Source organism: Pongo abelii, chromosome 23 (genome assembly GCF_028885655.2).
Source record: "Pongo abelii isolate AG06213 chromosome 23, NHGRI_mPonAbe1-v2.0_pri, whole genome shotgun sequence".
NCBI classification, from domain to species: Eukaryota; Metazoa; Chordata; class Mammalia; order Primates; family Hominidae; genus Pongo; species Pongo abelii.
Window position 1 is genome coordinate 44268856 of NC_085929.1, and position 25924 is coordinate 44294779.

Genomic DNA, 25924 nt, shown 5'->3' on the forward strand with positions numbered 1-25924 from the left:
ACCCATCCCAATCACCAAACTGGCCCAACAATGATGATGAGCAACACAGTTTTAAGCGTTTATGGGCCAAGCCCTGATCTGAATGTTTGATGTGTGCTTTTCCCATTTAGTCTCCTTAGCAACCAGGTGAAAAATACACTATTTATTTACAGATAAGGAAACTGATGCGCAGAGTGAAGCCACTTGCTGGTGGGGCACGGGCGAAACCCAGGTCTGCTCAGTGCAGACCACACAGAGGCCTCAAGCAAGATGCTCTGGCCAGGGCCTGCTCCCCTCCTGGCTCCACCATACCTGGTTTATGTTGTGTCTGGTGGCACACACCTGACCCCACCTGGGACTGTAGCCAGTGTGGTCATGCCCCTTCCCCTGGTGTACTCAGGTTCCTGAGTCCAGGACAGCCTCGCTTACCCTCTCTGGCCCCTACAGCTCCTCTCAGACACAGAGAAGAGGGTGCATGAATGCTCACTGGGTTCAGCTAGCTGCCAAGACAGGCTGCTTAAATGAGGGCTGTGTGCAAAGTGGGCCCAGCGCCGGGCACACAGTAGGTGCTCACCCTTCCCCTGCTTCACTGGTACTTTGGTGCTGCCTTGAAGCCCAGAACATTCTTCATCTGAAGATGGTGGGCAGGGAGGGTCCTGGAGGCCAGAATCCTGCACCCTGGAGATAGCTCATCGGGAGGACGGCATGTGGTTTTGAACACAGCCTCTCTCCCTCTGTAAGATGGACCAACCACTTCTCTGACGGGCAGCACTGGGATGCCATGGGGGTTCCTGCTTGTTTCTCCAAAGCCTCCTCATCTCCTAGATGCAAAGTCCGACGCCACCTGCCCCAGGATGAGCAGGGCTTCCAGGCATCAGGGTGCACCCCGTGCTGGGCCCAGGGCCTTGCCATATGTGCCTCAAGTGGATAGGAGGCAGCTGCCACTTGACAGATGGAGAAACTGAGGCTCAGACTCCTTAGGCATTTGCTGGGGGTCACACATGTATAGGTTGTGAGAAACGAGATCAAAGCATCCACTCCAAAGTTTGTGCTTTTATTTTTATTTATTTATTTATTTATTTTTTGAGACGGAGTTTCGCTCTTGTTGCCCAGGCTGGAGTGCAATCGCGCAATCTCGGCTCACTGCAACCTCCGCCCCCCGGGTTCAAGCTATTCTCCTGCCTCAGCCTCCCGAGTAGCTGGGATTACAGGCATGTGCCACCATGCCCGGCTAATTTTGTGTTTTTAGTAGAGATGGGGTTTCTCCATGTTGGTCAAGCTGGTCTTGAACTCCTGACTTCAGGTGATGTGTCCACCTTGGCCTCCCAAAGTGCTGGGATTACAGGTGCGAGCCACCATGCCCGGCCTAAGTTTGTGCTTTTAACCACCACGTCACAAAGCTCCTGAGCCCATGGGAGGACTGGAGAACCCTCTCCCCTGTATTTCCCTGTGGCTTTGATGAGTTGACCCTCCGATCAACTCAGTGCGTGGACATCAGAGAAGTAGGGATAAGTCAGCTCGTCCTGCACTCAGGTTGCTGTCAGGCTTGTTGGGAAGGCACACAGACAGCTCAAGGAGGACACAGTGCTGTGTCCCAGGGCATGCTGGGTGCTGCAGACCGGCCAGGTCAAGACGGAAGTTAGAAAGATTCTTCAGTTTCACGGTGAAGCTCAGGGTTCTCAGGAGGCTGGGAGATGGTGGCTGGGAAGGGATGGGAGCACCATGTGCTGAAAGGCATTTCAGATGACAAAACGAGGAACCACCAGGTCCTGCTGGGGCTCCAGCTGCTCCTATGAAAATCCTTGGCTTGGCATGGCTGGGTGCGGTGGATCACACCTATAATCCCAGCACTTTGGGAGGCTGAGGCGGGCAAATCACGAGGTCAGGAGATCGACACCAGCCTGGCTAACACAGTGGAACCCCATCTCTACTAAAAATACAAAAAATTACCAGGCGTGGTGGCGGGCGCCTGTAGTCCTAGCTACTTGGGAGGCTAAGACAGGAGAATGGTGTGAACCCGGGAGGTGGAGGTTGCAGTGAGTCGAGATCGCGCCACTGCACTCCAGCCTGGGTGACAGAGCGAGACTCCATCTCAAAAAAAAAAAAAAAGTCCTTGGCATGGCACTCAAGGCCGGCTTCCCTTCCTTCCACTCCCGATTTGCCTCATTGGTGCTGAGCTGGCTGCAGGGCCTGTGAGCACATATCCCTGCCTTTGCACATGCTCTTCCCTTCCCTGTTCAGCCACCAAACGCCTGTTCATTGTCGAAGTCTTAGGTCAGGCTCCCTGTCCTGAAAAGCCTTCCCTGAACAGTCACTCCTAGTAATGGTCCCCTTCTGGGCTTGGCAGTTTTGCTTCCATTTGTCCATGCAACATCCATCTAATGGGGTTGTCATTTCCCCATAAGCTCCACAGAGGCAGGATCTCTACCTGCTTTATCTCTGTAACTCTAGCTCTGGCCCAGGGACTGACATAAAGGAGGGGACAGCTCAGTGGATGCATGCAAGATGGAGGACACAGGGGTCAGTGGGTGGACAATAGATGAATGGAGGGTGAATGTGTGAACCGGTGATGGATCAATGATGCATGTTGAATGAATAATAGACACCTTTTGGATGGATGACAGATGGGTGATGACGGATGGATAGCTGGGTGATGAATATATGGTGGTGGTGGATATATGATGGATGTTGCTTAGGTGATGGATGGATGAACGTTGGGTGGAATATGGATGAATAGATGTGGCATGGATGGATGAATGTCGGATGACAGATAGTGGACAGATGTTGGAGATATGGGTAGATGGATGATGGATGGAGAGAAGGATATATAGGTATTGGGTAAATGGATACGTGATGGATCAATGGAGGGTAGATACATGAATGGGTGATAGACAATGGTTGATGGATACATGAGAGGGTGAGTCATGTGATAGACACTGGATGGTTGGATGGATACATGGATCTACTGATGCTGGACGTTAGATGGGTGTTGCATGGACAGATGATAGAATGGATGGATGAGGTGGACAGATGCATACACCCTGGAGAATAAGTTGGGCTAAGCTGTGTTCTTTTTTTAATCTCCAGTTCCAACCAGAGGAGCCTGAGGAGTCAGAACCAAGCAGAGGCCAAGACCCCCTGACTGACCAGAAGCAGGCAGACTCGGTAGTTGGGTCATGGGTGTGGGTACACACGGTGGGGATGGGAGGGTGAAGCAGGTTGCAGATGGGCTTCGTTCCTCAGAAGAGCCCTAGAATCATCCAGACCAAAGTTGGCATTGCCATGGGGTCATCTGTGTGCATGGTGGGGCCTTAAGAAGAGGGGCTCTGCAGGAGCCACCTTCTGGCTTGGGGACCTGGGTAGGTGGGCGATCCTGGGGTCAGAACCCTCGGCCATGCTTCTCATTTGCTGGGACTGAAAAGGTCAATGTCTTTCCCTGGGCAAATGATGGTTTGGCCCCAGTGATCTCTGTGGGAAGAGATCCTTCCGGTTTGAAAGGGCCAGGCCAGGCTGAAAGAGCAGGGCTTCCAGGAGCAGGAGTCAGACAGCTGAGGATATGTCCAGTCAGCCAGGCCTGGAGGGTCTCCAGGGTCCTGGAGGCGGGAGAGATATGTGCGGGGGTGGGACCTACGGATGCTGCTCTGAGGCCTGGCTGCAGCTGGTGAGCACAGCTCTGCCTGCCTCTCCCCGTGACCTGCCAAACAGACTGTTCTCGTCACCCTCAGCCTCCGGAGAGGTGAGATCAGAGTTGAGGGCCGTGGGGCAGTGGGAGGTGGGGGACGAGGAGACAGACTGTTTGGGGCTGTGTTTTCCCATCCTGCTCTTCCCCCTGCTGCCTCCTGAAGAGCCAGGGGTGGCAGGGAGCATCCACTGGGCAGCATGGAGCCCCCAAGTAGGGCCCTGCCATGAGTCAAAGCTGGGGGAATTCTGCCCAAACCCTCACTGTGCAGATGAGGAAATGGAGGCAGGGGAGTCGTCCCAGGTTACACAGTCAGTGGCTAGCTGGACTGGGACTAGAACCCAGGGCCCAGGAACCACCCAGTGCTCTCTCTGCACCTCCACCCGGCACCCATGCTGCCCCCGTCCCTGCCCCGATTTCTTGCGTGGCTTCGAACGGCAGTGCTGTAACTTCGAGCGGTCCAGTCTTCCCATCTGTGGAATGGGAGGGGACAGGAGATACTGGTCGCTAAAGGCGCCGCCAGCCCTCCCAGGGGCTCCGACAACTTTGCTCTTCCTCTTTCTGGGTTATTTCTTCATATCCTGGAGCCAGAGTAGTGAACGGGGCGGAAACAGCAATGCAGGGGTGCCCCTCTAGTCTCCATGAAACGGGCCCGGCCCATCAACGTGGAAAATATCTCAACCTACCCCCACCCCTAGGCAGCCTTGACTGGTCACAACTGATAACCACCTCATTCATGCATTCATTCACACACACTTAGTGAGCGCCTTCTGTATACCCAGGTGCGGGTCACAGGTGAGTTGCAGCGCCGTCAAAGAGTTCAGTCTAGTGAGGTAGTTGCATGCCTGTGGTCAGGACTGTGATGGGGAATGTGGTAGCAGGGTCGGGGGCACCCCTACCCCCAAAGCCCTCCTGGACCTGTGCTTTGATGCTTCAAGTTCCGCTTCCAAAGAGTCTGCAGATTCCAGAGCGAGGACCCTGGGCTCTCTCCTACCTTCCCAGTAACCTATGTGTGACTTTGGACAAGTGCCTCTGCTTCACGGGGGCCTTGGTTTCCCCAACCAGGACGACTCCAAAGAGGGAGCATTTGGGGGCTCTGGTAGGAGTGTCTGTGGAAGTCCACAACTCATTCCCTTCGCTTAAGCTGGGGTCACAAACCTAACGCCCTGTAGGCCAGGCAGGTAACAATGGTGAGAAGGTGGGGGGGGCACCAAGGGCACTTGTGTGACTCCTCAGTTCCAGATAGCTGTTGCCATGGGGAAGACAGGCCCAGAGTTTCCACATCTTTCGATATTTCAAGAAACACTGGAGATATGTATTTATATGTGAAATCTCTAACTTAATGTGAAATACTCTGAAAACACTATATGGGCGGAAACATACCTGTGGTCTGCACCCCCTCCAGCTGGCGCCCGTGGTTTGACTTTAGGGTGATGACGTGCACACCTTCAAAGGTGCTGAGCCCTGGGAGCCTTGTCAGTCAAACACGATGTAGTGTGAGCAAGTTCACCAGCTCTTGTCTCGGCAGTTCTGGGAGGAGAGAAAGATGGGAACCCTGGGGCTCCATGGCCGGGGACACGACAGAATGGGCAGGGGAGGCTGTAGCCAGGGGTGCCCCCATCCTGCCAAAGGGACCTGGGGCCAACACTGGACCCTGTTTGACAGGCAGACAAGAGGCCAGCAGAGGGCAAGGCTGGGAGCCCGCTCAAGGGCCGACTGGTGACCTCATGGCGGATGCCCGGGGACCGGCTCACGCTGTTCAATCCGTTCCTGCTGTCTCTGGGGGTCCTCAGGTGGCGAAGGGTAGGCTGGCTCCAGTGGGGACTGGAGGGGTGAGGGTGGATAGAGACGGGGATGGGAGGGAGGAGGGGGTTGTTAAGCAAAGGAGAGAGAGTGGGGGCTGAGGAGGAGGCACCTGGGGCCGTCGCATGACGGGAGAGGTGGGAGCAGAGCTCTTAAGCTCATCCTGGTCTCAGCAAGCGAGTGGGTTTCCCACTTCCGGGGCAGGCTTGGGGGCTGCTTTCAGCTTTTGGAGTGAGGGGTGATGGAATAATCTACACAGCTGAAAGCTTCCAATCAGCAGCCTCTCGCCAGCGCTGGGCCAACGGGGAGCCAGGTATGGGGGAAGGGAAGGCGAGCTTATAAGTGGCTTTGGGATTGCAAAGTGTGTCTCAGACCTGGGCCTGAGCCAGTTTCACAAACATCTGGCGTTACGTAACCCATCCCCTGCCCAGAGAGGCCTGGAAACACTCAAGCCTCTGGCTGGGTTTTCCACAAGGGCAGGCAGCTGAGACCCACTCCCTCCCACCCCCTTCACAGCAGGACAGAAGGGGCCTGGCCATCTCCAGCAGCCACAGGCTGGCTCATGGGGTCTCTTCTCTCGGTGAGAGGCTGACTCTCTCACTCACGGCTGTTGGCTTTGAGTCCAGCACTAGGCTGGACACCTCAGAGACAGTGTGCCCATTTTACAGATGAAGGAACTGAGGCCCAGGGAGGTGAGCTGACTTGCCTGAGGTCGCACAGCTTGGGGTATAAAGGAGCTGATTTTCCTCATTCTCAGATGAGAGAAGGGTTGCAGCCAAACTTACTGAGCCTCGGTTGCCACATCCGTCTATTAGGAAAAAGTCTGTGGAGACTCAGGGCTGCAGAGAGGGCTCAGCGAGATCAGGATGCATGGAAGTTGCGGGGCTGTTGTTGAAACACTAACTTTCCCATCCACTTCAGAATTTCCTTTTTTTAAAAAATTAAAACGGAGTCTCGCTCTATTGCCCAGGCTGGAGTGCAGTGGCACCATCTCTACTCACTGCAACCTCTGCCTCCCGGGTCTAAGTGATTCTCCTGCCTCAGCCTCCAGAGTGGCTGGAATTATAGGCGTGTGCCACTGCACCCGGCTAATTTTTTGTATTTTTAGTACAGACGGGGTTTCACCGTGTTGGCCAGGATGGTCTTGAACCCCCGACCTCAGGTAATCCACCCACCTCGACCTCCCAAAGTGCTAGGATTATTGGTGTGAGCCACCACGCCAGGCATTTTTTTTTGTTTTTGTTTTTTAAATTAAGATGGAGTCTCGTTCTATCCCCCAGACTGGAGTGCAGTGGCACCATCTCGGCTCACTGCAACCTCTGCCTCCCAGGTTCAAGCGATTCTCCCATCTCAGCCTCCCAAGTATGTGGTACTACAGGCGTGTGCCACCACACCTGGCTAATTTTTATATTTTTAGTAGAGACGGGGTTTCACCACGTTGGCCAGGCTGGTTTCCAGCTCCTGACTTCAAGTGATCCGCCCGCCCTGGCCTCCCGAAGTGCTGGGATTACAGGCGTGAGTCACCCAGCCGAGCCCAGAATTTCCTTTCGCTGCTCTTTGTGGTTAAGGCACCGAGGGTGAGCAGGCAAGCATGGTTATCTGAGTAGTGTGGTACCTTTAAGCCATGGGCAGGAATTACGTTGTCTAACTAAAGGTCACCAACACACAGCACGTCTGGCAGGAGGGGGCAGGTAAGTCCTTGGTAGGGCGAAGGAGGAGTGAAGCAGGGAAAGCACTCTGGGGTAACGATGCTGGTGATGCTAACCAGCACTTATTGTGCGCCTACTACATGCCCAGTTCTGTGTTCACTGCGTGACGCCACCTAATTGCATTTGATCCACACTCCCAGGTGCAGTTAGACTCCTAATGTCCATTTTACAGATGATGAAGTGAAGCTCAGAGAGGGAGGGTCACTTGCTCCAGGTCACACAGGGAGCAAGGGGCAGAACTGAGATTCAAACCCTGCTCTGGCTGACCTCAGAGCCCAGTGCTTCCAACACGCCCCCTACACCACTGCCTTCACGTCCTGATCTCTCTGAGCCCTCCTGAAGCTCTGGGAGTCCCCACAGATTTTCCCCATTAGAAAGATGCGGCAACCGAGGCTTGGTGAGGTTGGCTACAGTGGTTCTCTCATGTGAGAGTGAGGGAAATGAAGAGCTAGGGATGGAACTGCCAGCAGGGCCTCCCAGTTACACAGAGCAGATTTAAACTTCTCTTGGGCTGAAGCAGTGAAATTAGCCCAAGGCCAAGAGCCAGAAAGCCTGGCGTCGAGTTCTGGCTTGGCACCTAACTTGTGTGCCCTTCTCTGAGCCTCACCTTATTATTCTCAGTAGAGTAACGGTTTGAGACTGGATAATCTCAAAGTTTGGTAGCTCTGGTCTTTGCCGGTTTAATAACTCACCCCTGGGTCCCTGAGGCTGTGCCATCTCTGACCTGCCAGGATGAGTTGTGGTTCCTTTATCGGTGCATTCATTCATTCAACCTGTGCTTATGGAGGATGTACTATGGGCCTAGGCCCTAGGCTGGCTTCCAAGATATAGACAAAAAACATTCCAGCCCTGGCCACTGGAGCACAGTTAGGTGAGGACACTGACATGTAACTGATGAGAACAGTGTGGTCACCACTTTAGCGGGGAAATGTACAGATGTAGGGAGCACTGGGCCAGCAGTTCCTAAGTCTGCTGGGGACACTTTGGCTTCCTTTGACCTGAGACTTGAAGGAAGAAAGTTTCCAGGCCAACAAGCATTGGGAGGGGGAAGGAGGGAAGGGGAAGGGGAGAAAGAGAGAGAGGATCAGTGTGTGTGTGTGCTGTGTGTGTGTGTGTGTGTGTGTGCGCACGCGCGTGCTGGGGTATAGAAGACAGGAAGAGAAGTGTTCCAGGCACAGCAGAGAACAGTCAGGGGGTAGAAGGACCTGTCTTATCCTGGGAATTCCTAGTAGTCTAGTGTTGTGTATCTTTTTTTTTTTTCTGAGATGGAGTCTCGCTCTGTCGCCCAGGCTGGAGTGGAGTGCAGTGGCGTGATCTTCACTCACCGCAACCTCCGCCTCCCAGGTTCCAGCGATTCTCCTGCCTCAGCCTCCCAAGTAGCTGGGATCACAGCAAAGTGACACCATGCCCGGCTAATTTTTTGTATTTTTACCAGAGACAGGGTTTCACCATGTTGGCCAGCCTGGTCTCGAACTCCTGACCTCAGGTGATCCACCCGCCTCGGCCTCCTAAAGTGCTGAGATTACAGGCATAAGCCACCACGCCCGGCCTCCAGTGTTGTGTATCTCTTTATTTACTTATTGTATTTTGCAAAATTGACCAAAGTATGTGTCTCTCCAGCCTGTCAAATGTGAATCTGGAAGGCCAGGATGACAGGCAGGAGCCAGGTTGTGATGGTTCCTGACTGCCTAGAACAGGAATGTAGCACTGATCTGTCAGCATTGGTGATGTGTGGAAGAACTTTGAGCAGAGAAGTGGTCTGGTCACTGTGTTGAGGGTACTAGGAGGAGTCGCAGGGGCCAGAAAAGCCTGGAGGAGGCTGGTGCTGTTAGGTGCCCAGGGCACTGGGCCAGGACCCTGGTGGTAGGTGAGGTCTCCTGCGTGTTCATTCACTCTCCCAAGGACTGACTGCCGGAGTGAGGTGCAAGGGTAGGGTGGGAAAACTCAGCCCGGGGTGCCAGAAGGCCAGTTTCTAGAGTTAGATGGACTTAACCTTAGCCTCATTCCTCATGGTGGAGAGACTCCCGGCAGCAAATGCTGGGAAAGAACTTCAGCTCCCTGGGCCTCCATTTCTTTATCTGCAAAATGGGAGCAGTAATTATAAAAGCAATAATTATTTTTTTTGAGAGGGACTCTCGCTCTGTCTCCCAAGGTGGAGTGCAGTGGCACGATCTCTGCTTACTGTAACCTCTGCCTCCCGGGTTCAAGCGATTCTCCTGCCTCAGCCTCTCACATAGCTGGATTACAGGCGCCTGACACCACGCCCGGCTAATTTTTGTATTTTTAGTAGAGACGGGGTTTCACCATGTTGGCCAGTCTGCTCTTGAACTCCTGATCTCAATGATCCACCCACCTCAGCCTCCCAAAGTGTTGGGATTACAGGCGTGAACCACCGCGCCCGGCAAGAGCAGTAATTTTTGAACCTCAAATCAAGATGGCAGAATAACTGAAATGCCAATTATTCCAAGCTTCCCTGCCTCCTTGCCTAAGGATAGCTAATGAGGGATAAAGAGGTTGTCCTAGGTGCCTTACTTGAATTAACACTCAATCCTTCCAGCAACCTCATGAGATAACAGCATTACCCCATCTTACAGAGAGTGAAATTGAACACCGAGAAGTACCTTGCTTAAGGTAACACTAGGCTGGAATCCCCGTGCCACACGAACTTCCTAGTGCATTTAGCAACCAATTCCACCACCGTCCCTCCTCACCTGCGGGAAAAGAGCATCTAACAAACGGCCCAGGGTTCTGGGAACCTGAGCAACGGGTGCACGCCCACACCTGAAAAACCCCAAACCAAAAAAGACCCATTTGTGAGGAGTGGGCATTTGGGAAAGACCCCGCCATCCAATAACTCACTTTGTGTCCAGCTTACTCGCTAGGAATTCCGCCTCTTCCTGTGTGACCTCGGGCAAATCGGCTCACCCCTCTGAGCCTCCGTTTTCTCATTAGCAAAATGATGCCTCCCTCCCAAGTCTGTGGTGAGGATGAAAATCGACTCTTGGCGAGTGGGACTCGCTGAGTCCTTAGTACTGGGTGCTTTGCCCCGGTCCCCGCCAAATCAGGGCGCCGAGCCCTAGCGGACCCATCGCTCCGGGGCCGGGTCGGGAAGCGGAGCCTGGGCGAGTCGTGCCACGCCCGGCCGCCCGCATCCTCCGCCCCCGCGCCATTGCCGGAGTCACCTGCACCCTGGGCCTTTCCTTCCTCCCAGCGCGCCCGCGGCCCGGGCCCGCCCGCCCTCCAGCCGCCACCGCCCTCCCCTCCCTGCGGCCCCATCCGCCCGCCCCGCCGTCCCGCTGCCCTGCCGCCCTCGCGCGCCCGTCCCGTCGCGGCAGGTCCCGCCCCCGGCCCGTCCCGCGCTCCCATTGGCCCGCTGCGGCCCCCGCCGCTGTTTGTCTTGGCTTCCCCGCCACCCATTGGCCCGCTCGGGTCCTCCCAGGAAGTTTGAAAAAAAAAAAAAAAAGTTTTATGGGCGGATGGAAGGGGCCGGGGCAGCGTCGGGGAAGGGAAGGGCCGGAGGCGCGGCAGCGGGCGGCAGAGAGGGGCGGCGGCGGCGGCGTCCCCGCGCCGCGGAGCCCGGCCCGAGAGCCGCGTCCACCTTCCTGCCTCCTGCTCCCGCCGCCCTGGGGCGCCGCCATGACGGTGAGTGCCCCCGTCAGCCGCCCGCGCCCCAGGCCGGGAGGAGGGCGACGACCCGAGGCAGAGCCCAGCCTCTCCCCTCCGGGGCAGCCCCCTCCTCATTTCCCGAAGGCGAGAGGAGGGCTGGGCCGGAAGACGGGGCCACCTCCGAAGCGCTTTCGGCCAGACCGGCCTCACCCTTCCCGCAGGCTCCTCCTCGCCTTCCGTCGCCCACTCGCCCCCGGGAGCCCAGGCGACCCCGAGGGGACTGAACGACCCGTCCCGGGCGCCCCCTCCTCACACTTGTGGCACCAGTCACGGGTGGATTCGGGGCGACCCTTTCCCACCTCCCCTCCAACCCCCTAGGCGAAGACCCGATTCCCCAAGGCGGCCAGGGGCCCCAGGGAGGAGCGGAGGTGGGCCTGGGCTGGGGAGGGGCGCTCCTGGGCGCCGATGGGTCGCGCTGACCCGGGCCTGGGTAGGCCGGCCCTCCGTATGGCCGCTGGCCCAAGGTCGGGTGGGCGAGAAGTGGCCGGGCCGCCCCACCCACAGCCCGGGAGCCAGTCCCGGGACGTCTGAAGCAGCGGGATACCACGTCCTCCTGGGCTTGCACTTTGCAGCGGTCCTGGGGCCTTGGGACAAGCCTGCGAGTCTGGGTAGGGGGCACGATGGCAGGGGTTTGCCTTTCTCATGGGGGTGAGCTGTACCCAAGCCCCATCAATTACCTGTGCCATAGTTAGCATATTGAGCCTCACAGCTGGGTTCGCTGGACTCCCCACTTCACAGCCGGATAAACTGAGGCTTGGGGAGGGGCGCTGGTGAGTTGCCCGAGGTCACCCCAAGTATAAGGGAAGGAGTAGCTCCTTTCCTGGTCCTTCTGGCCCACTGACCGTGATGTTCGGGAAGGGAGGGGTGGGGCTGCTTTTGGTTTCTGGCTAGTGCTTCAGGGAGGCTCTGACAGCCCAGTGGCTCTCCTGGGGGAGGATGAGCAGGGTGTGTGTGTGCACAGGCGCCAGTAGTCCTCTTTCAGGGGAGTGGAGACCCTGCGGAGGAGTGGGCTGGGCTGCTGGGGGGCGTGGCACGCGTAGCCCCTGCCCTGTGAGTGTGATAGCCAGACCGCCTTGCCTGCACTTCCTCGGCCTCCTCCTGGACATCCTGCCACCTCCCCGCTGGCCCTTCCTGTCGTCAGCAGCCTCCCCTTCCCTGTCAGGAGCAGAAGGGATGTGGGGGGGAGGAGCTGAGTCAGTGTCCTGGAGCCAGGAGGAGAGAGGTTGCCTTGCCCACCGAGTGCCTGCCCGGCCCTCAGCCGGGTGCTTTCACGTTACCAGATTTGATCCTTGAAGGTTGGTAGTAACATCTTAATCAAACAGATGAGGAAACCAAGATATGGTGAGGTGAAGTGTCATGCCCCAGGTAACTCTGAGTCCCAGGCCAAGCCAGAATTTGTATCCAGGTCCATTCCAGCTTTCTTGCACAGTTGCCTGTCCTGGGGGCAGCGCGTGCTGAGCAAGGGTAAGGCTGCCGGAAGCAGCGTGTGGGGTGCTTGGAAGAGGGACAGCACATCCCTGCTGGTGGCAGGAGCCTTCCCGAGGGAGGTGTCCTCCTGTGATTATAGGGCCTCGTCAGGCAGAGATGGACTAGCGAGGAGACAGCAGTGTGGACAGAAGCGGGTGGTCGTGTTTGAGAAGTAACAAGAGCATAGGGAAGGGGTCTGGGGAGGAGGGCCTCACTGCTAGGGCTTTGTCAGGGGCAATAGGGAGCCATGAAAGGTTTTAGAGCAGAGAGGAGGCTATGATCACCATTAATAGTGTTCATTGAGTTCATCCTGGCTGCCATGCAGACCTCAGCCTGCTCTCAGCTGGTGCTCCTCCTCTACCCGCCTCACACCCTCCTCCCCTGGCCCCCTGCCCTGAATCAGGGATCCCTACAGAGCAAGTGGCACAGGTGTGTGAGTGTGTGAAGCTCTGGGGCTTCAGGGAGTTGGGATTCTCTTCCACCCCTTTTGCCTTTGCCTGGGTGCAGCTTTGCTCCTGGAGCAGCCTTCCCCCTCGCCTGATGGGCATCAAATTATATTTGGTCCCTTGTTTACTGTCTCTTTCCTACAGTCCACCAGAGCAGGGGCCACAGCTCTTGGTCACAGCTAATTTCCTGGCCTAGAACAGTGCCTGATGCTTAAAAAAAAAAAAAGAAATTTCTGCAAACACTCCCTGAGCCCCCATCTGTGCTGGGTCCTGGCAGGTAAACAGTGTGTGCCCCTGACTGTGAGTTGCATCTAGTCTAGCCTGTGAAGGATAAGTAAAGGGCCTCAAGATAGTCATGGATGCAACAGAGGCCTCTGAGAGGGGCCGTGGGAGGGCAGGACAGGGGCGGCTGGTGGTTCGGTGAGTGGCATGGACTGTGAAGGGACCCCAGAGGTGGCCATTAAGCTGAGTCTTAAGGCCTGAGTAGGGGCTCGCCTGGTCACCAGAGGAGGAGGAAGCCTAGTATTTCAGGCCAAGGACACGGCACATATGAAGGGCCCGGAGTCCTGGTGTGTTGTGATCTGCAAGGAACATGCAGTGGTATAAACACGGGCCCCTCAGGAAGGGAAGGCCAGGCTGGAAGAGTGTGATGAGGCTTCCCTGCCATCCTGAGGCAGCTGGACTTTGTTTTAAAGCCACCTGGAGACCGGGTGTGGTGGCTTATGTGTGCCTGTAATCCCAGCATTTTGGGAGGCTGAGGTGGATGGATCACTTGAGGTCAGGAGTTCGACACCAGCTGGCCAGCATGGTGAAACCCCGTCTCTACTAAAAATACAAAAATTTGCTGGACATGGTGGCGGCCGCTTGTAATCTCAGGTATTTGGGAGGCTGAGGCAGGAGAAACTCTTGAACCCGGGAGGTGGAGGTTGCAGTAAGCCGAGATGGCGCCATTGCACTCCAGCCTGGGCAGCAGAGACTCTATCTCAAAAATAAATAAATAAAGCCACCTGGAGCCGTCCCTGGAACTGTTAAGCAAGCCTGGGATACCAAGCCTTTTTGAGTGAGTCCCGCCAGCCCGAGGGTGCGTAGAGGGGCTGTGTCCCTGGCCAGGTAGGAGGCGGGGCTGTGAGAACCTGCCAGTACTCCTGAAAGGCCGAAGGAGAAACTGAGCTTCTAGCAGGTGAAGAAGAGGTAGCTGGGCCTGAAGAGCCCTGTACGAAGGGGCATCGTGGGAGATTTAGATGATCAGACCTTTTGACCCTGGGGACAGGTTTCCCTGCCAGTTTAAAAACTCACATTGGTTGGCCGGGCACATTGGCTCACACCTGTAATCCCAGCACTTTTGGAGGCCAAGGTGGGCGGATCACTTGAGCTCAGGAATTTGAGACCAACCTGGGAAACATAGGGAGACCCCATCTCTACAAAAAAAAAAAAAAAAAAAAAAAATTAGCTGAGCATGGTGGAGTGCTTATGTCGTCCCAGCTACTTGGAAGCATCGCTTGAGCCCGGGAGGTTGAGTCAGCAGTGAGCTGTGATCACACCACCACACTCCAGTCTGGGCAGCAGAGCAGGGCCCTGTCTCAACAAAACAAAACTGAAATTGGTGACCTTCTATCCCCAAGGTCACTGTGTCATGGCGTGTCTGACATGGTATGTGATGTATCTGTACTGGGCTCTGGAGGATCACCAGGCTTCTCCTTGTACAGACACGTTCAGTCCTGTCGGAAGCTGCAGGAGGGGAGGACCGCCCCGTCATTTGCCACATCAGGCAGCCAGGAGTCAGAGAGGGGATGTGACTTAGGAAGGTCACAGTGACTCCACTTCCCAGGCAGCCCTAGAGGTTCCAGCCTGACAGCCTGTCATTCCTGCCCCAATCTCCCAGCCCTGGCCCAGGGACTTTCGCCTGGGACTGCCCAGTGGTGCCAGCTCTATGGGCCCAGGAAGCCTGGCTCCTCTGGGCTAGGTGGGGGTTGGGGAGATGGCCCAAAAAGCACAGAAATTTAGACCAGGGGGTAGATATTTCCTCAGCAAGTTTTTCCTGAGTCTTGCTGTGGTCAAGCCCCCTGCAAGGCGCTGGGGCCACAGGAGGTCCCAGACTGAGGGGAAGTGGAGCCAGCTGTGGTCACCAATCTTCATTCTTAGCTTGGGATCGCCCTGGGCAGCCTCCGTCTCAGGTGGAAGACGGGGTGGGCAGAATACAGAGCAGCGGGACAAATGCAGCCCCAGGGGTTCTCGGCCCTGAGCAGAACCTGTGTCTCTCCCTTACACAGGTATGCAGGGAGGGGCTGGGATGCCAACCTACTGGGTCCCCCAACTGTGGCTATGGGGGGTTCTGGATCTTCAGCTGCCCCAAGCCCCCCTTGGTCCACTTCCTATACCTGAGAAGGGGCTCCGTGGGTGGAGGGTGGGTCGGAAGAGGTGGCCAGGCAAGGTGGCTCTGGTTTCCAGCTGCCACTGTCACCGCCCACCCCACTGAGCCATGCCACCCGCTCTCTGCCCGCAACCAGACACCTTGGCCTGGTGAGGCCTCGATGTAGGGGCTGATAGGTAGGCTCAGAGCCATGGCAACAGGTGGCCACCTCCTCCCCGCCAGTGGCAGGAGCGGAGACTGCAGAGGGACCGGGACTTAGATGAGAGAGATCTCCCTAGCAGGAAGGGAGGGTCTGGTGGTTGGCACCCACTAGATGAGCATGGTCAGAAAAATGCCGGGATGAGCAACTTCTTTATTTAGGCCTGGGTGGGGGTGCCTGGCACAGGTCTCCATGGGACATGCTGCAGCTGGTAGCCCCCAGACCCCGGGGCTGTGCCCCCCTGGGCGGCACCCGGAAGGTAGGGCTTGCCAGGACTGACCCTTCCCAAAGAGATCTAGGCGGGGACCAGAGGGTTTCTGACCCCAGCCTGTGACTGGCTCCACCTCCCATAGTCTCCTGGAGCCGAGGAAAGGGCAGGACTGGCGGGCCCATGGGAGGGTCCGTGGGGCACTTGGTCCTCGTCAGAGGGAGGAACTGGACAGTTCGCGCAGTGCTGCTGGTCTGGACTGCCCTCTGAGCTCTCAGGGGTCTCTATACAGGCAGAGTCCTCCCAGCCCCTCTTTCCCACTCTTGGGTGAGGGGTCGGCTGGAGAGAGGCCCCTGGGACATCTGGGTGTGTGTGCCAGCCACCCAGCCCAACTTCTCGACTCTCTGAGTGCCACTATCAGGAAAGGGGCCAGGGCTGCCTCAGTGGCTAGGAGGCCTGCTTGGACTTGGGGGTTACCTAGGGCCTTAGCCCTCTTGGCTGGCTTCCCAGGAGCTCGGTCCCACAGGACTTGGGGACAGGGTGGGTGCAGCACGCCCCCCTCCCCAGCCCCCGTTGGCTTCCTGCTGGACCCAGCTCACCTCTCTCCTCATCTTCCCACAGCCCGATCTGCTCAACTTCAAGAAGGGATGGATGTCGATCTTGGACGAGCCTGGAGAGGTAAGAGGACTGAGGCGGGAGGGGAGGAAGCTGGCTTGTGCTGCTGCTGGGCCCTTGGGCAGCCCAGGAGTGGGGGTGGGGCTGGGGCTGGTGTGAGAACCCTGGGGGAGGGACTGGGAGGGGCGGAGGCTGCCCATCAGGCTTCTGCCTCCTGGAGCAGTCTGCAGTGTGTAAAAGGGATCACAGCAAGGGGCCGTCTAGCCCCTCACACCCAGTGCCCCATCCCTTGATCTCATCAAGAGTCTCTTGGCCCTGCCACCTCAGTAGGAGCCTGGGTGGGAGTTGAGGGTCTTGGGTGGAAGGTCTCATAGAAGCTGTCTGGTCCGAGACACAGATTCCTAAAGCCTGGCCTGAGGGGGTGGGGCTCAGGGCGCAGGTGCTGGGGTTTCACCCACCTGGAGCCCCACTGGTTGAGTCAAAGCCTCCTCTAGGCCTCAGTGGCCACATCTGTGACATGGGCATAATGGATAATGGCGATTCTTTCCAGAGTGGATAACAAGGTCAGAGATCAAGCACATACAGGTGCCACACAGCTCCTGGCACTTACTGTGGGCTCAGCTAAAGATCCTTCCCTTCCTCTGGCATATGTGTCCTTGGACCCAGCAGGGACAGTGGCCGTTTCCCTAGCTCTGTTCTTTCGGCTGCCAGGCTGGCTCCCTGCCCACACTGCCTGGGCAGGAGCGTCTCCCCACCCCTGCCCTGCATGTGCCTGCTGTTCTGGTCTGCGTGCAGCCTGCATGCCGGAGAGGGCTTTGAGCCAGAGGGGATTTCATTGTGTTTCCGGCCCACATGTTTTATTCCCTCCAGCTCACAGCCTTCCCTACCCACTGCCTGCCCGCCGTCCCTGGCGGCTGCTCTCTAGGCTCACACAAAGCCCGGCACCCCGCCAGTGACCCCTTCCTGCCTCCCCACCCAGGGTCCCCGGAGGGCAGAGGGATTACAGGCCCCACCCAGAGCTGGCCATTACTCATCCTCTATCACAGGGTTCTGGAATGTCCGAACTGGAAGGGCCCTGGGAGTTCAGCCAGCCCAACCCCTTGGTGCACAGACAGGAGACGGGCCCATGAGGGTGTTGGTCTCTTCCAGGCCTAGGAGCACCTGGGCAGACCCAGGCTCAGAACTCAGCACACCTGAGGCCCATGGAGCTCCACCCAGCTTCCATCTCAGACAGTCATAGGCTAGGCCTGGAAGAGCTAAAGAAACCTCTTGGCATAGAACCCCTGTCCTACTTTACAGAGAGGCAATTGAGGTCTGCAGCAGCAACTACGTTTACTTAGTGAGAGCAAAATGCTTCTAAGAGGCCTGGCCTCCCAGAACAAACCCAACGACCTGGTGTCCATCCCTATGCCAAGGGACATGACAGCCATACACACAAGAGAGGGTTAGGCACTGCTCTCCTCACCAGAAGGTGTAGAGACTTCTTTTTTTTTTTTTTGAGGCGGAGTTTCACTCTTGTTGCCCAGGCTGCAGTGCAATGGCGCAATCTCGGCTCACTGCGATCTCCGTCTCCCAGGTTCAAGCGATTCTCCTGCCTCAGCCTCCCGAGTAGCTGGGATTACAGGCATGTGCCACCATGCCTGGCTAATTTTTTTTTTGTATTTTTAGTAGAGACAGGGTTTCTCCATGTTGGTCAGGCTGGTCTCGAACTCCTGACCTCAGATGATCCACCCACCTCAGCCTCCCAAAGTGCTGGGATTATAGGCACGAGCCACTGTGCCCGGCTCTAGGGACTTCTTAGTAGCCCTACTTTACAGTTCAGAAGACTGAAGCTCAGAGAAGTGGAGACACTTGCCTAAAGGCACACAGCGAAAAACGGAACTCTTGGGTACAAGACTCTTTTTCTCAGGGAGGCAATGTGGAAAGAAGCAGAAGGTATCATCGTTGCATGCCCCTTGAAAACTTACCGTCTTCTTGAGGAGAGAATACTAAGTACTTGAAACATCCAACAGCACAGACAGGGCTTGGTGATGTGAGGGAACCCCAGGAGGGCTGGGGACCAGGTGACATGCACTGACCCTGGCAGTGGGCAGGCCGCGACTGGCATTCCAGTGGAGTGACCAGAAGCCCAGAGGTGGGCTGGGCTTGGCATAATATCGGGCTGTTCTGGTGCCCCCACGCCTTTCCTACGTGTCCTGCCAATCTAACCCCAGCTGGAGCAGAGACAGGCACTGCAGGAAGGCACCCAATCACAAATCCTAAACTTACAGGTTAGTGCGCTCTCACGCGCTGCGGATACGGGTAGCCAGCCTATAGTTCAGGATGCAGACCATGAGGCTGGGCGCGGTGGCTCACGCCTGTAATCCCAGCACTTTGAGAGGCCAAGGCAGGTAGATCACCTGAGGCCAGGAGTTCGAGACCAGCCTGGCTGACATGGTGAAACCCCATCTCTACTAAAAATACAAGAAATTAGCTGGGCATGATGGCGGGCACCTGTAATCCCAGCTACTCAGGAGGCTAAGACAGGAGAATCACTTGAACCCAGGAGGGGGAAGTTGCAGTGAGTGGAGATTGCACCATTGCACTCCAGCCTGGGCAATGAGAGCAAGCCTCCTCCGTCTCTCAAAAAAAGAAAGCAGCAGATCATGCCTGGCACTCACTCCTACTCCAGGGCTCCATCCAGTCCTACTTCCCAGGGGACCATTGTCCCTGACCATGGTGATGATTTGGGGGAACACGGAAAAAGACGTGATATCCTGGCCCCGCTAAGTCCCTGACTGGTTTACACAGGTCATCACCCCTCCCTGTCTGCACTGGGTCCAGGGTGCCTGAGGAGCCTTGGCAATCTTAAAAGGAGCTCCAAGAAGGAAAGGGAGGGTGTGGTTACGGAGGGGAAGCCAACCCATTTCACAGATGCTACCCCTGAGGCTCAGAGAGGAAATGTGGGGGCCAGGTCTCAAATTGGCATTTTCTGCCTCCCCACCCCTCCTGTGTGCAGAATAGTCAGTTTGGCAGCCACACAGGACACCTGTACAATCACACACACTGGCTCTTTCATTCCATCCTCCTTGCAGCCTCCCTCCCCCTCGCTCACCACCACCTCTACTTCGCAGTGGAAGAAACATTGGTTTGTGCTGACAGATTCAAGTCTCAAATATTACAGAGACTCCACTGCTGAGGAGGTGAGGCCATGGGTGTACTGATGAACCCCCGGAAGGGCCTGGGGTGGCCTGGCTGGGGTCACTGGGGTGGGTCACACCAGGGCCCACACGGACCATAGTGGGCCCTCTTTCTCCAGGCAGATGAGCTGGATGGTGAGATCGACCTGCGTTCCTGCACGGATGTCACTGAGTACGCGGTGCAGCGCAACTATGGCTTCCAGATCCACGTGAGGCTGCGTGCAGCTTGGGGGCTGGTGGTGGGCAGCGTGGCTGGAGGCCCCTGGGGAAGGTTTTGGTGTTGAACATGGCTCACCATGGAGACTGGATCCTTTCACTCATTTACCCAGAGGCTCTGTCTTCAGAGCCGGAGCTGTGATGCCAACACTTAGCATATCTGGGGGAGATGCTGGAGCCAGCAGGGCTCTTCCCAGGCCAATGGAAGGGAGGTTCCCTTCCCTGCCCACCCCAGACTGAAGACCTTAGATGCATCCTGGGAAGGAAGGGCCACCCTCCCTGGGGTCCATAGTGGGGAAGGAGTCATGGGGCTGGCCGTGTGGCAACCTACCCGTGCGGTGGACTTGCAGACCAAGGATGCTGTCTATACCTTGTCGGCCATGACCTCGGGCATCCGGCGGAACTGGATTGAGGCTCTGAGAAAGACCGTGCGTCCAACTTTAGCCCCAGATGTCACCAAGTATGTACTAAGCTGGACTGGGGCCTTGAGGGAGGCACTTACCCTTGCGTCCCTGAGTGGGTTTCTAGGCACTCACTTGAGGGCTGCACATTCTGGGCCCTCGTTTCTCTGTCAACAACATGGGAAGAGAGTAGTGAGCATTCTCGGTATCATCCAGAAGTACACTGAAGGTTTGAGGTTTGATCTGCCTCCCCAAATGTGATGAGGCCTCTTCTCTTTGGAGGAGATGCCTGTGAGTCAACAGCCCCTGCCAGGTGGCTGTTGTGTCTCTGTGCCTGTGCCGTGGGGGCCGTGTCTAAGCCTGTGTTGGGAAGGGGTGGTTAGGTAGTTTGACCTTGGTGGCCACGCCTCCCAGGAATGGGAGCTCACTCCCTCTGTAGGCTGCCATGGGTACTGGGGCAGGAGGGCTGAGTTACCCAGTGGCAGAGCCCCGCACAGTATAAACCCCAGATGTCCATGGCGGGCTGGGACTTGGAGCTGCTGGGCAGTGGGAACAGAGTGTGGTATTAAAGGGGGCTGGGCTAGGTGTAGTGGCTCACACCTGTAATTCCAGTGCTTTGGGAGGCTGAGACGGGAGGATCACTTGAGCTCAGGAGTTCAAGACCAGCCTGGGCAATATAGTGAGACCTCGTCCCTACAAAAAATTTAAAAATTAGCTGGCCATGGTGGGGTGTGTCTGTCAGCTGAGGTGGGAGGATCACCTGAGCCCGGAGGCTGAGTCCCCCAGCCTGGCCACACCGCAGCTATTCAGCCTTAGGCCAGAGGCTTTCCCGTCTAGGTTTCAGAGTCCCCATCTGTCACGTTAGCATGTCATGTCTGTACATGTGCGAGGATGTGCCCAGAGCACTTTGTGAACTCTGAAGCACTGTGCAGTTGGACTGTTACTTAGCGTATAGGCCCAGCTGCTTTAAGAAAGAAACCCCAGGCACAGTAGCTTCATCAAGATAGATGTTCATGTCTCCCTTCAGAACAGCCCTGAGGTATGCAGTCCTGGCCTGGTGAGGCTCGCTCTGCCCTTTCAGGGGAGCCACCTGCCACACCCACTCAGCAGCCTATAGTCACATGGCTACAAGTAGCTATGGGAATACTGCAAGTGTAGTTTTTGGCAGGGTGACCACGTACCCAGCTATGACAAGACTGTGGATAAAGAGAATTGCCATAGTTGTTCAGAGTCTCCACAACTTGTGTTCTGTGCACCCCGAGGTCCCGCCTTCACCCCATCAGCAGCGACTGTGGGCATCCCCCTTGCCACTGTGAGCCTCGGGAACCCAGGACATTGGTCTCCTACATCAACTCATTGATCACCATTTGCAAAAAGCCCCCTGCCTGCTTTCCACATTCGCCCACCCCGTCCTCACATCCATCCTGTGAGAGGCGTCGCTGTCCCACATTACAGATGAGGTCACTGAAGCTCAAAGAGGGCGAAGGGACCAGTGTGGTGGTTCACGCCTGTAATCCCAGAGCTTTGGGAGGCTGAGGTGGGAGGATCGCGTGAGCCCAGGAGTTCGAGACCAACCTGGGCAATATATTGAGACCCCACCTCTATCAAAAATTTAAAAAATTAGCTGGGCGTGGTGGTGCATGTCTATAGTCCCAGCTACTCCAGAGGCCGAGGCAGGAGGATCACTTGAGTTAAGGAGTTTAAGGCTGCAGTGAACTATGATCACACCACTCTACTTCAGCCTGGGCAGCAGAGTGAGACCCTGTCCCTTGAAAAGCAAAAACAAGAGGGGGCGAGGGAAGCCAGGCATCCTGGTGGGTCCCTGGGCTGTCAAGAGGTGGAGCTGGGATGTTCCCGGGGTCTGTTAACTAGGAAGCTCAGGTCGGGCTGCTTCCTTCCCTGGGGTCTGTCTCCAGCCCCTGGCGCAGGGCCTAGCACACAGGTGTCGCTCCAAAAGTGCTCATTGTGGGACTGAGGGGGTGAGGACCCACCTGACGTGGCTCTGCTGGTGCCCTAGGCTCTCGGACTCTAATAAGGAGAACGCGCTACACAGCTACAGCACCCAGAAGGGCCCCCTGAAGGCAGGGGAGCAGCGGGCGGGCTCTGAGGTCATCAGCCGGGGTGGCCCTCGGAAGGCGGATGGGCAGCGTCAGGCCTTGGACTACGTGGAGCTCTCCCCGCTGACCCAGGCTTCCCCGCAGCGGGCCCGCACCCCGGCCCGCACTCCTGACCGCCTGGCCAAGCAGGAGGAGCTGGAGCGGGACCTGGCCCAGCGCTCCGAGGAGCGGCGCAAGTGGTTTGAGGCCACAGACAGCAGGACCCCAGAGGTGCCAGCTGGTGAGGGGCCGCGCCGGGGCCTGGGTGCCCCCCTGACTGAGGACCAGCAAAACCGGCTCAGTGAGGAGATTGAGAAGAAGTGGCAAGAGCTGGAGAAGCTGCCCCTGCGGGAGAATAAGCGGGTACCCCTCACTGCCCTGCTCAACCAAAGCCGCGGAGAGCGCCGAGGGCCCCCAGGTGACGGCCACGAGGCACTGGAGAAGGAGGTAGGCACCACGGCTGGCTCTCTAGGAGGCCCCTTGCCCCAGCGCCCCTCCAGTCCCTGCATTCATGCCCTGGCATTTGTCTTGCACTCCTACAGTGATGGGGAGCTCACCCCTGATCTGCTGTGAGTGTGCACCCCACACTCCTGCGAACTAGAATCTTCTTCCTTAGACCTTAGTAGTTTGGTTTTTTTTTTTTTTTTTTTTTTTTCCCTGGTTCTGCCGTTAGCAGCCATAGAGAAAAGAAGTGGCAAGAGAAGGGAGAGGCCTGCCAGGCTCACACCTGTAATCCTAACACTTTGGGAGGCCAAGGTGGGAGGGTCCTTTGAAGCCAAGAGTTTGAGACCAGTCTGTGCGACATGGCGAAACCCCATGTCTACAAAAAAATACAAAATTTAGCTGGGCGTGCTGGTGCGTACCTGTAGTCCCAGCTACTTGGGAGGCTGAGGTGGGAGGATGGCTGGAGCCCAGGAGGCAGAGGGTGCAGTGAGCCAAGATCAAGCCACTGCACTCCAGCAGTCTGGCAATAGAGCCAGACTTTGTCTCAAATTTAAAAAAAAAAAAAAGAAGAAGAAGAAGAAGGGAGAGACCGTTTATTGTACATCTTCTGCACGTGGCCTCCCTGCGTGCACTGACTCATGGAATCCTCACAGCGGCCTCTACCCCTAGGATGGACCTCAGCAGTTTTACTGACGGGAAAACTGAGGCTCAAAGATGTTTCCTCTGTCACCTCCATGATGCGTAAACATCTGTGACCACAGTTTCCTGTTCCTAACCCTGTCTAGCCTTCTCTGGGCCAAGGATCTCCCAGGTCATTGACCTGGCCATCCAGGAAACAGCCCAGTGTGTCCCCTGGCCACGTCTCACTCCAGGGCTGCTTGCCCTTCTCAAACCCTGAGCCATTTCTAAGCCTTCCAGGGATGCTGGGCTTGTATCCATGTGGAGCTGGAAGCCTGGGGGCTCCTCACTGCCTTCCACCAGCCCTGCCCCAGCTTCCAGGCCCCACTGACCACCCTTCTTCCTCGTAGGTTCAGGCTCTTCGGGCCCAGCTGGAGGCGTGGCGTCTCCAAGGGGAGGCTCCTCAGAGCACACTGAGATCCCAGGAGGATGGCCACATCCCCCCGGGCTACATCTCACAGGTAAGGCTGGGGGGCTGTTTTTCAGGGGGAGGAGGCAGGTTTCTGGTTGCCGTGTTATCAGGAAACAGCCGAGATTTTGGGAGCCCTTCCTGTGTGTGCTGGAACCTGTGTGGGGCATTTGACATGCGTCATCTCATTTACTCTCCCCACAGCTGGTGGGCGTGATCACTGTGCCCGTTTTACAGACAAGGCCACTGAGCTCTGAGAGGTTATGTGACTTGCCCGAGGTCACCCCGCCTGCAGGTCTCAAAGGTGGGATTTGAGCGAGGGTCCGGCTGACTGCAGAGCCTGTGTGTGAGTCCCCGTGTGACACTCTGCACTCGGACCCTTGCCCCGGGGAAGTGGGGGGCTAGTGGCCCCGAGAGTCACTCCCTGAACACAGGGAAATCCTGCCAAGGCCCACTAGGCCGAGGCCCCACACAAGGAGGTCTGCAGGACAGGGGAGCCTCCAGTAGCCCTCAGAGAATGCACCGTCCGCCTAGGACAGTGGTTCTCAACGGGGTCCATTTTGTCCCCCTTGGGGACATTTGGCTGTGTCTGGGAATACTTTTGGTTGTCACAACTAGGACAAACTAACACTCTAGAAAAAACGTGTGTGTGTACACATATATAAGTTTATTATAAATTTTACCCATAAAAACAATACTTAGTACACAATTTACAAATAAAAAATATATAATTTTATTGTGAATTCCGTATAGCAAATGGATTTTTCTCAGAATGTTTTCAGTGATTTTTTCCATACTCTTGTATCCACAACTAATTAACAAACGGGGGTTGTTTTAACATGTATACTGGTTGACACTTTTGTTTGTGGTAATGAGTAAGATGAGAAGACATTTGTTGAAACTTTACTGGTCCACGTTGTCAGCTACTTCTTTGCTAAATCGGATAGTAGTTTTCTGTTGAGAATATTTGAGAATATTCTATTAAGTATATTTTTGCAACTTTTTGTTCTATTTACAATGTAATGGTTATAGATGTGACATAGTTTTAAGTTTAATCTGCATTATGAGCATTTTCTTATCACTTGCTTAAGTCTAGACAATCAACAAAACAATAAATCAAGCCCTGATGTGTAATGTTTACCAATCCTGCAGTGTAAACCCTCCCACGGTGGCCGGTGCTGCCTCCCCAGCACAGAGTCCCTGCACACAGAGTTGGGAAGAGATGTCACACTGTTCACTGGGATTTCCACCATGCAGATACGGTAGATGCGATTGACCCTAAGAGCACGCATAATAAAACACAGTGAAATATTTAGGAAGTAATAAATTTGAGTATCTATTGCCTTGTCTTTAATGTAGTTAATTTAAAGTATATAAATTTCATTGTTAATGGCTGTGCTTAACAACTACATCACAGAATTACTAAAAATTTGACAATCAGCTGTCTGTAGTTATCACACCATTATCTAAAGTAGGAAAGCAGGGGCCAGGCGCAGTGGCTCACGCCTGTAATCCCAGCACTTTGGGGAGGCCGAAGTGGGCAGATCACGAGGTCAGGAGAACGAGACTAACCTGGCCAACATGGTGAAACTACGTCTCTAATAAAATACAAAAAATAGCTGGGTGTGGTGGTGCGCACCTGTAGTCCCAGCTACTTGGGAGGCTGAGGCAGGGGAATCACTGGAACCCAGGAGGCACAGGTTGCAGTGAGCCGAGATTGCGCCACGGCACTCCAGCCTGCTGACAGAGCAAGACTCCATCTCAAAAAAAAAGAAAGAAAAGAAAAGAAGGCTGAGATCCAGGCCCTAGGCAGCAGGAGCCTTCTAGAAGTTTCCAAGGGGAGGTCACGTCATGAGGGGGCTCTCAGGAAGGCATTGGCTGGGGCATGAGAAGGAAGGCTGGTTGGTGCCTCTTGTGGAGGCCTCCAGTGCTGAGCTAAAAGTTAGAAGCTCTGGCCTGGTACGGTGGCTAATGCCTGTATCTCAGCACTTTGGGAGGTGAGGTGGGAGGATCACTTGAGGTCAAATGTTCGAGACCAGTGTGGCCAGAGTGGTGAAACCCTGTCTCTACTAAAAAAAAAAAAAAAACAAAAATTAGCAGGGCATGGTGGTGGGCGCCTATAATCCCAGCTACTCCAGTGGCTGAGGCAGGAGAATCGCTTGAACCCGGGAGGCAGAGGTTGCAGTGAGCTGAGATCCTGCCACTGCAGCCTGGGTGACAGTGAGACTCTATCTAAAAACAGCAACAAAAAACAAAACAAACAAAAAAAGAGTTAGAAGCTCATTCCACAGACTTTCGGAGGTTTGGGGTCAGACAGTGATATCAGGAAAGTGATGTTGGAGTGGAGGGGGCTGGGGAG

General features: G+C 55.9%; 1 protein-coding gene and 1 long non-coding RNA gene across 15 annotated transcripts in view; one reads left to right on the top strand and one right to left on the bottom strand.

The window, feature by feature from the left end:
* Positions 1-25924, top strand: part of TRIOBP (TRIO and F-actin binding protein) — a 76971-nt gene that overhangs the window by 38601 nt on the left and 12446 nt on the right. For 2 of the 14 annotated variants that reach the window (XM_054543403.2, XM_024239710.3), the window contains exons 10-17: positions 3067-3144; positions 5324-5461; positions 16149-16205; positions 19217-19324; positions 19441-19530; positions 19888-19997; positions 21956-22481; positions 23507-23617. In XM_054543403.2, the coding sequence (XP_054399378.2) occupies positions 3067-3144; positions 5324-5461; positions 16149-16205; positions 19217-19324; positions 19441-19530; positions 19888-19997; positions 21956-22481; positions 23507-23617 (1218 nt within the window). Of the gene's footprint in view, positions 1-3066; positions 3145-5323; positions 5462-10623; positions 10813-16148; positions 16206-19216; positions 19325-19440; positions 19531-19887; positions 19998-21955; positions 22482-23506; positions 23618-23769; positions 25659-25924 lie in introns of those variants that run through there. The other 12 variants (XM_054543404.2, XM_054543406.2, XM_063723051.1 and 9 more) reach the window with 8 other exon arrangements.
* LOC103888968 (uncharacterized) lies at positions 1025-10420 on the bottom strand. The gene is made up of 3 exons (XR_010139526.1): positions 10030-10420; positions 5042-5188; positions 1025-4131 (listed from the first exon to the last, which is right to left on the bottom strand). It is a non-coding gene; the product is annotated as an uncharacterized LOC103888968 (long non-coding RNA).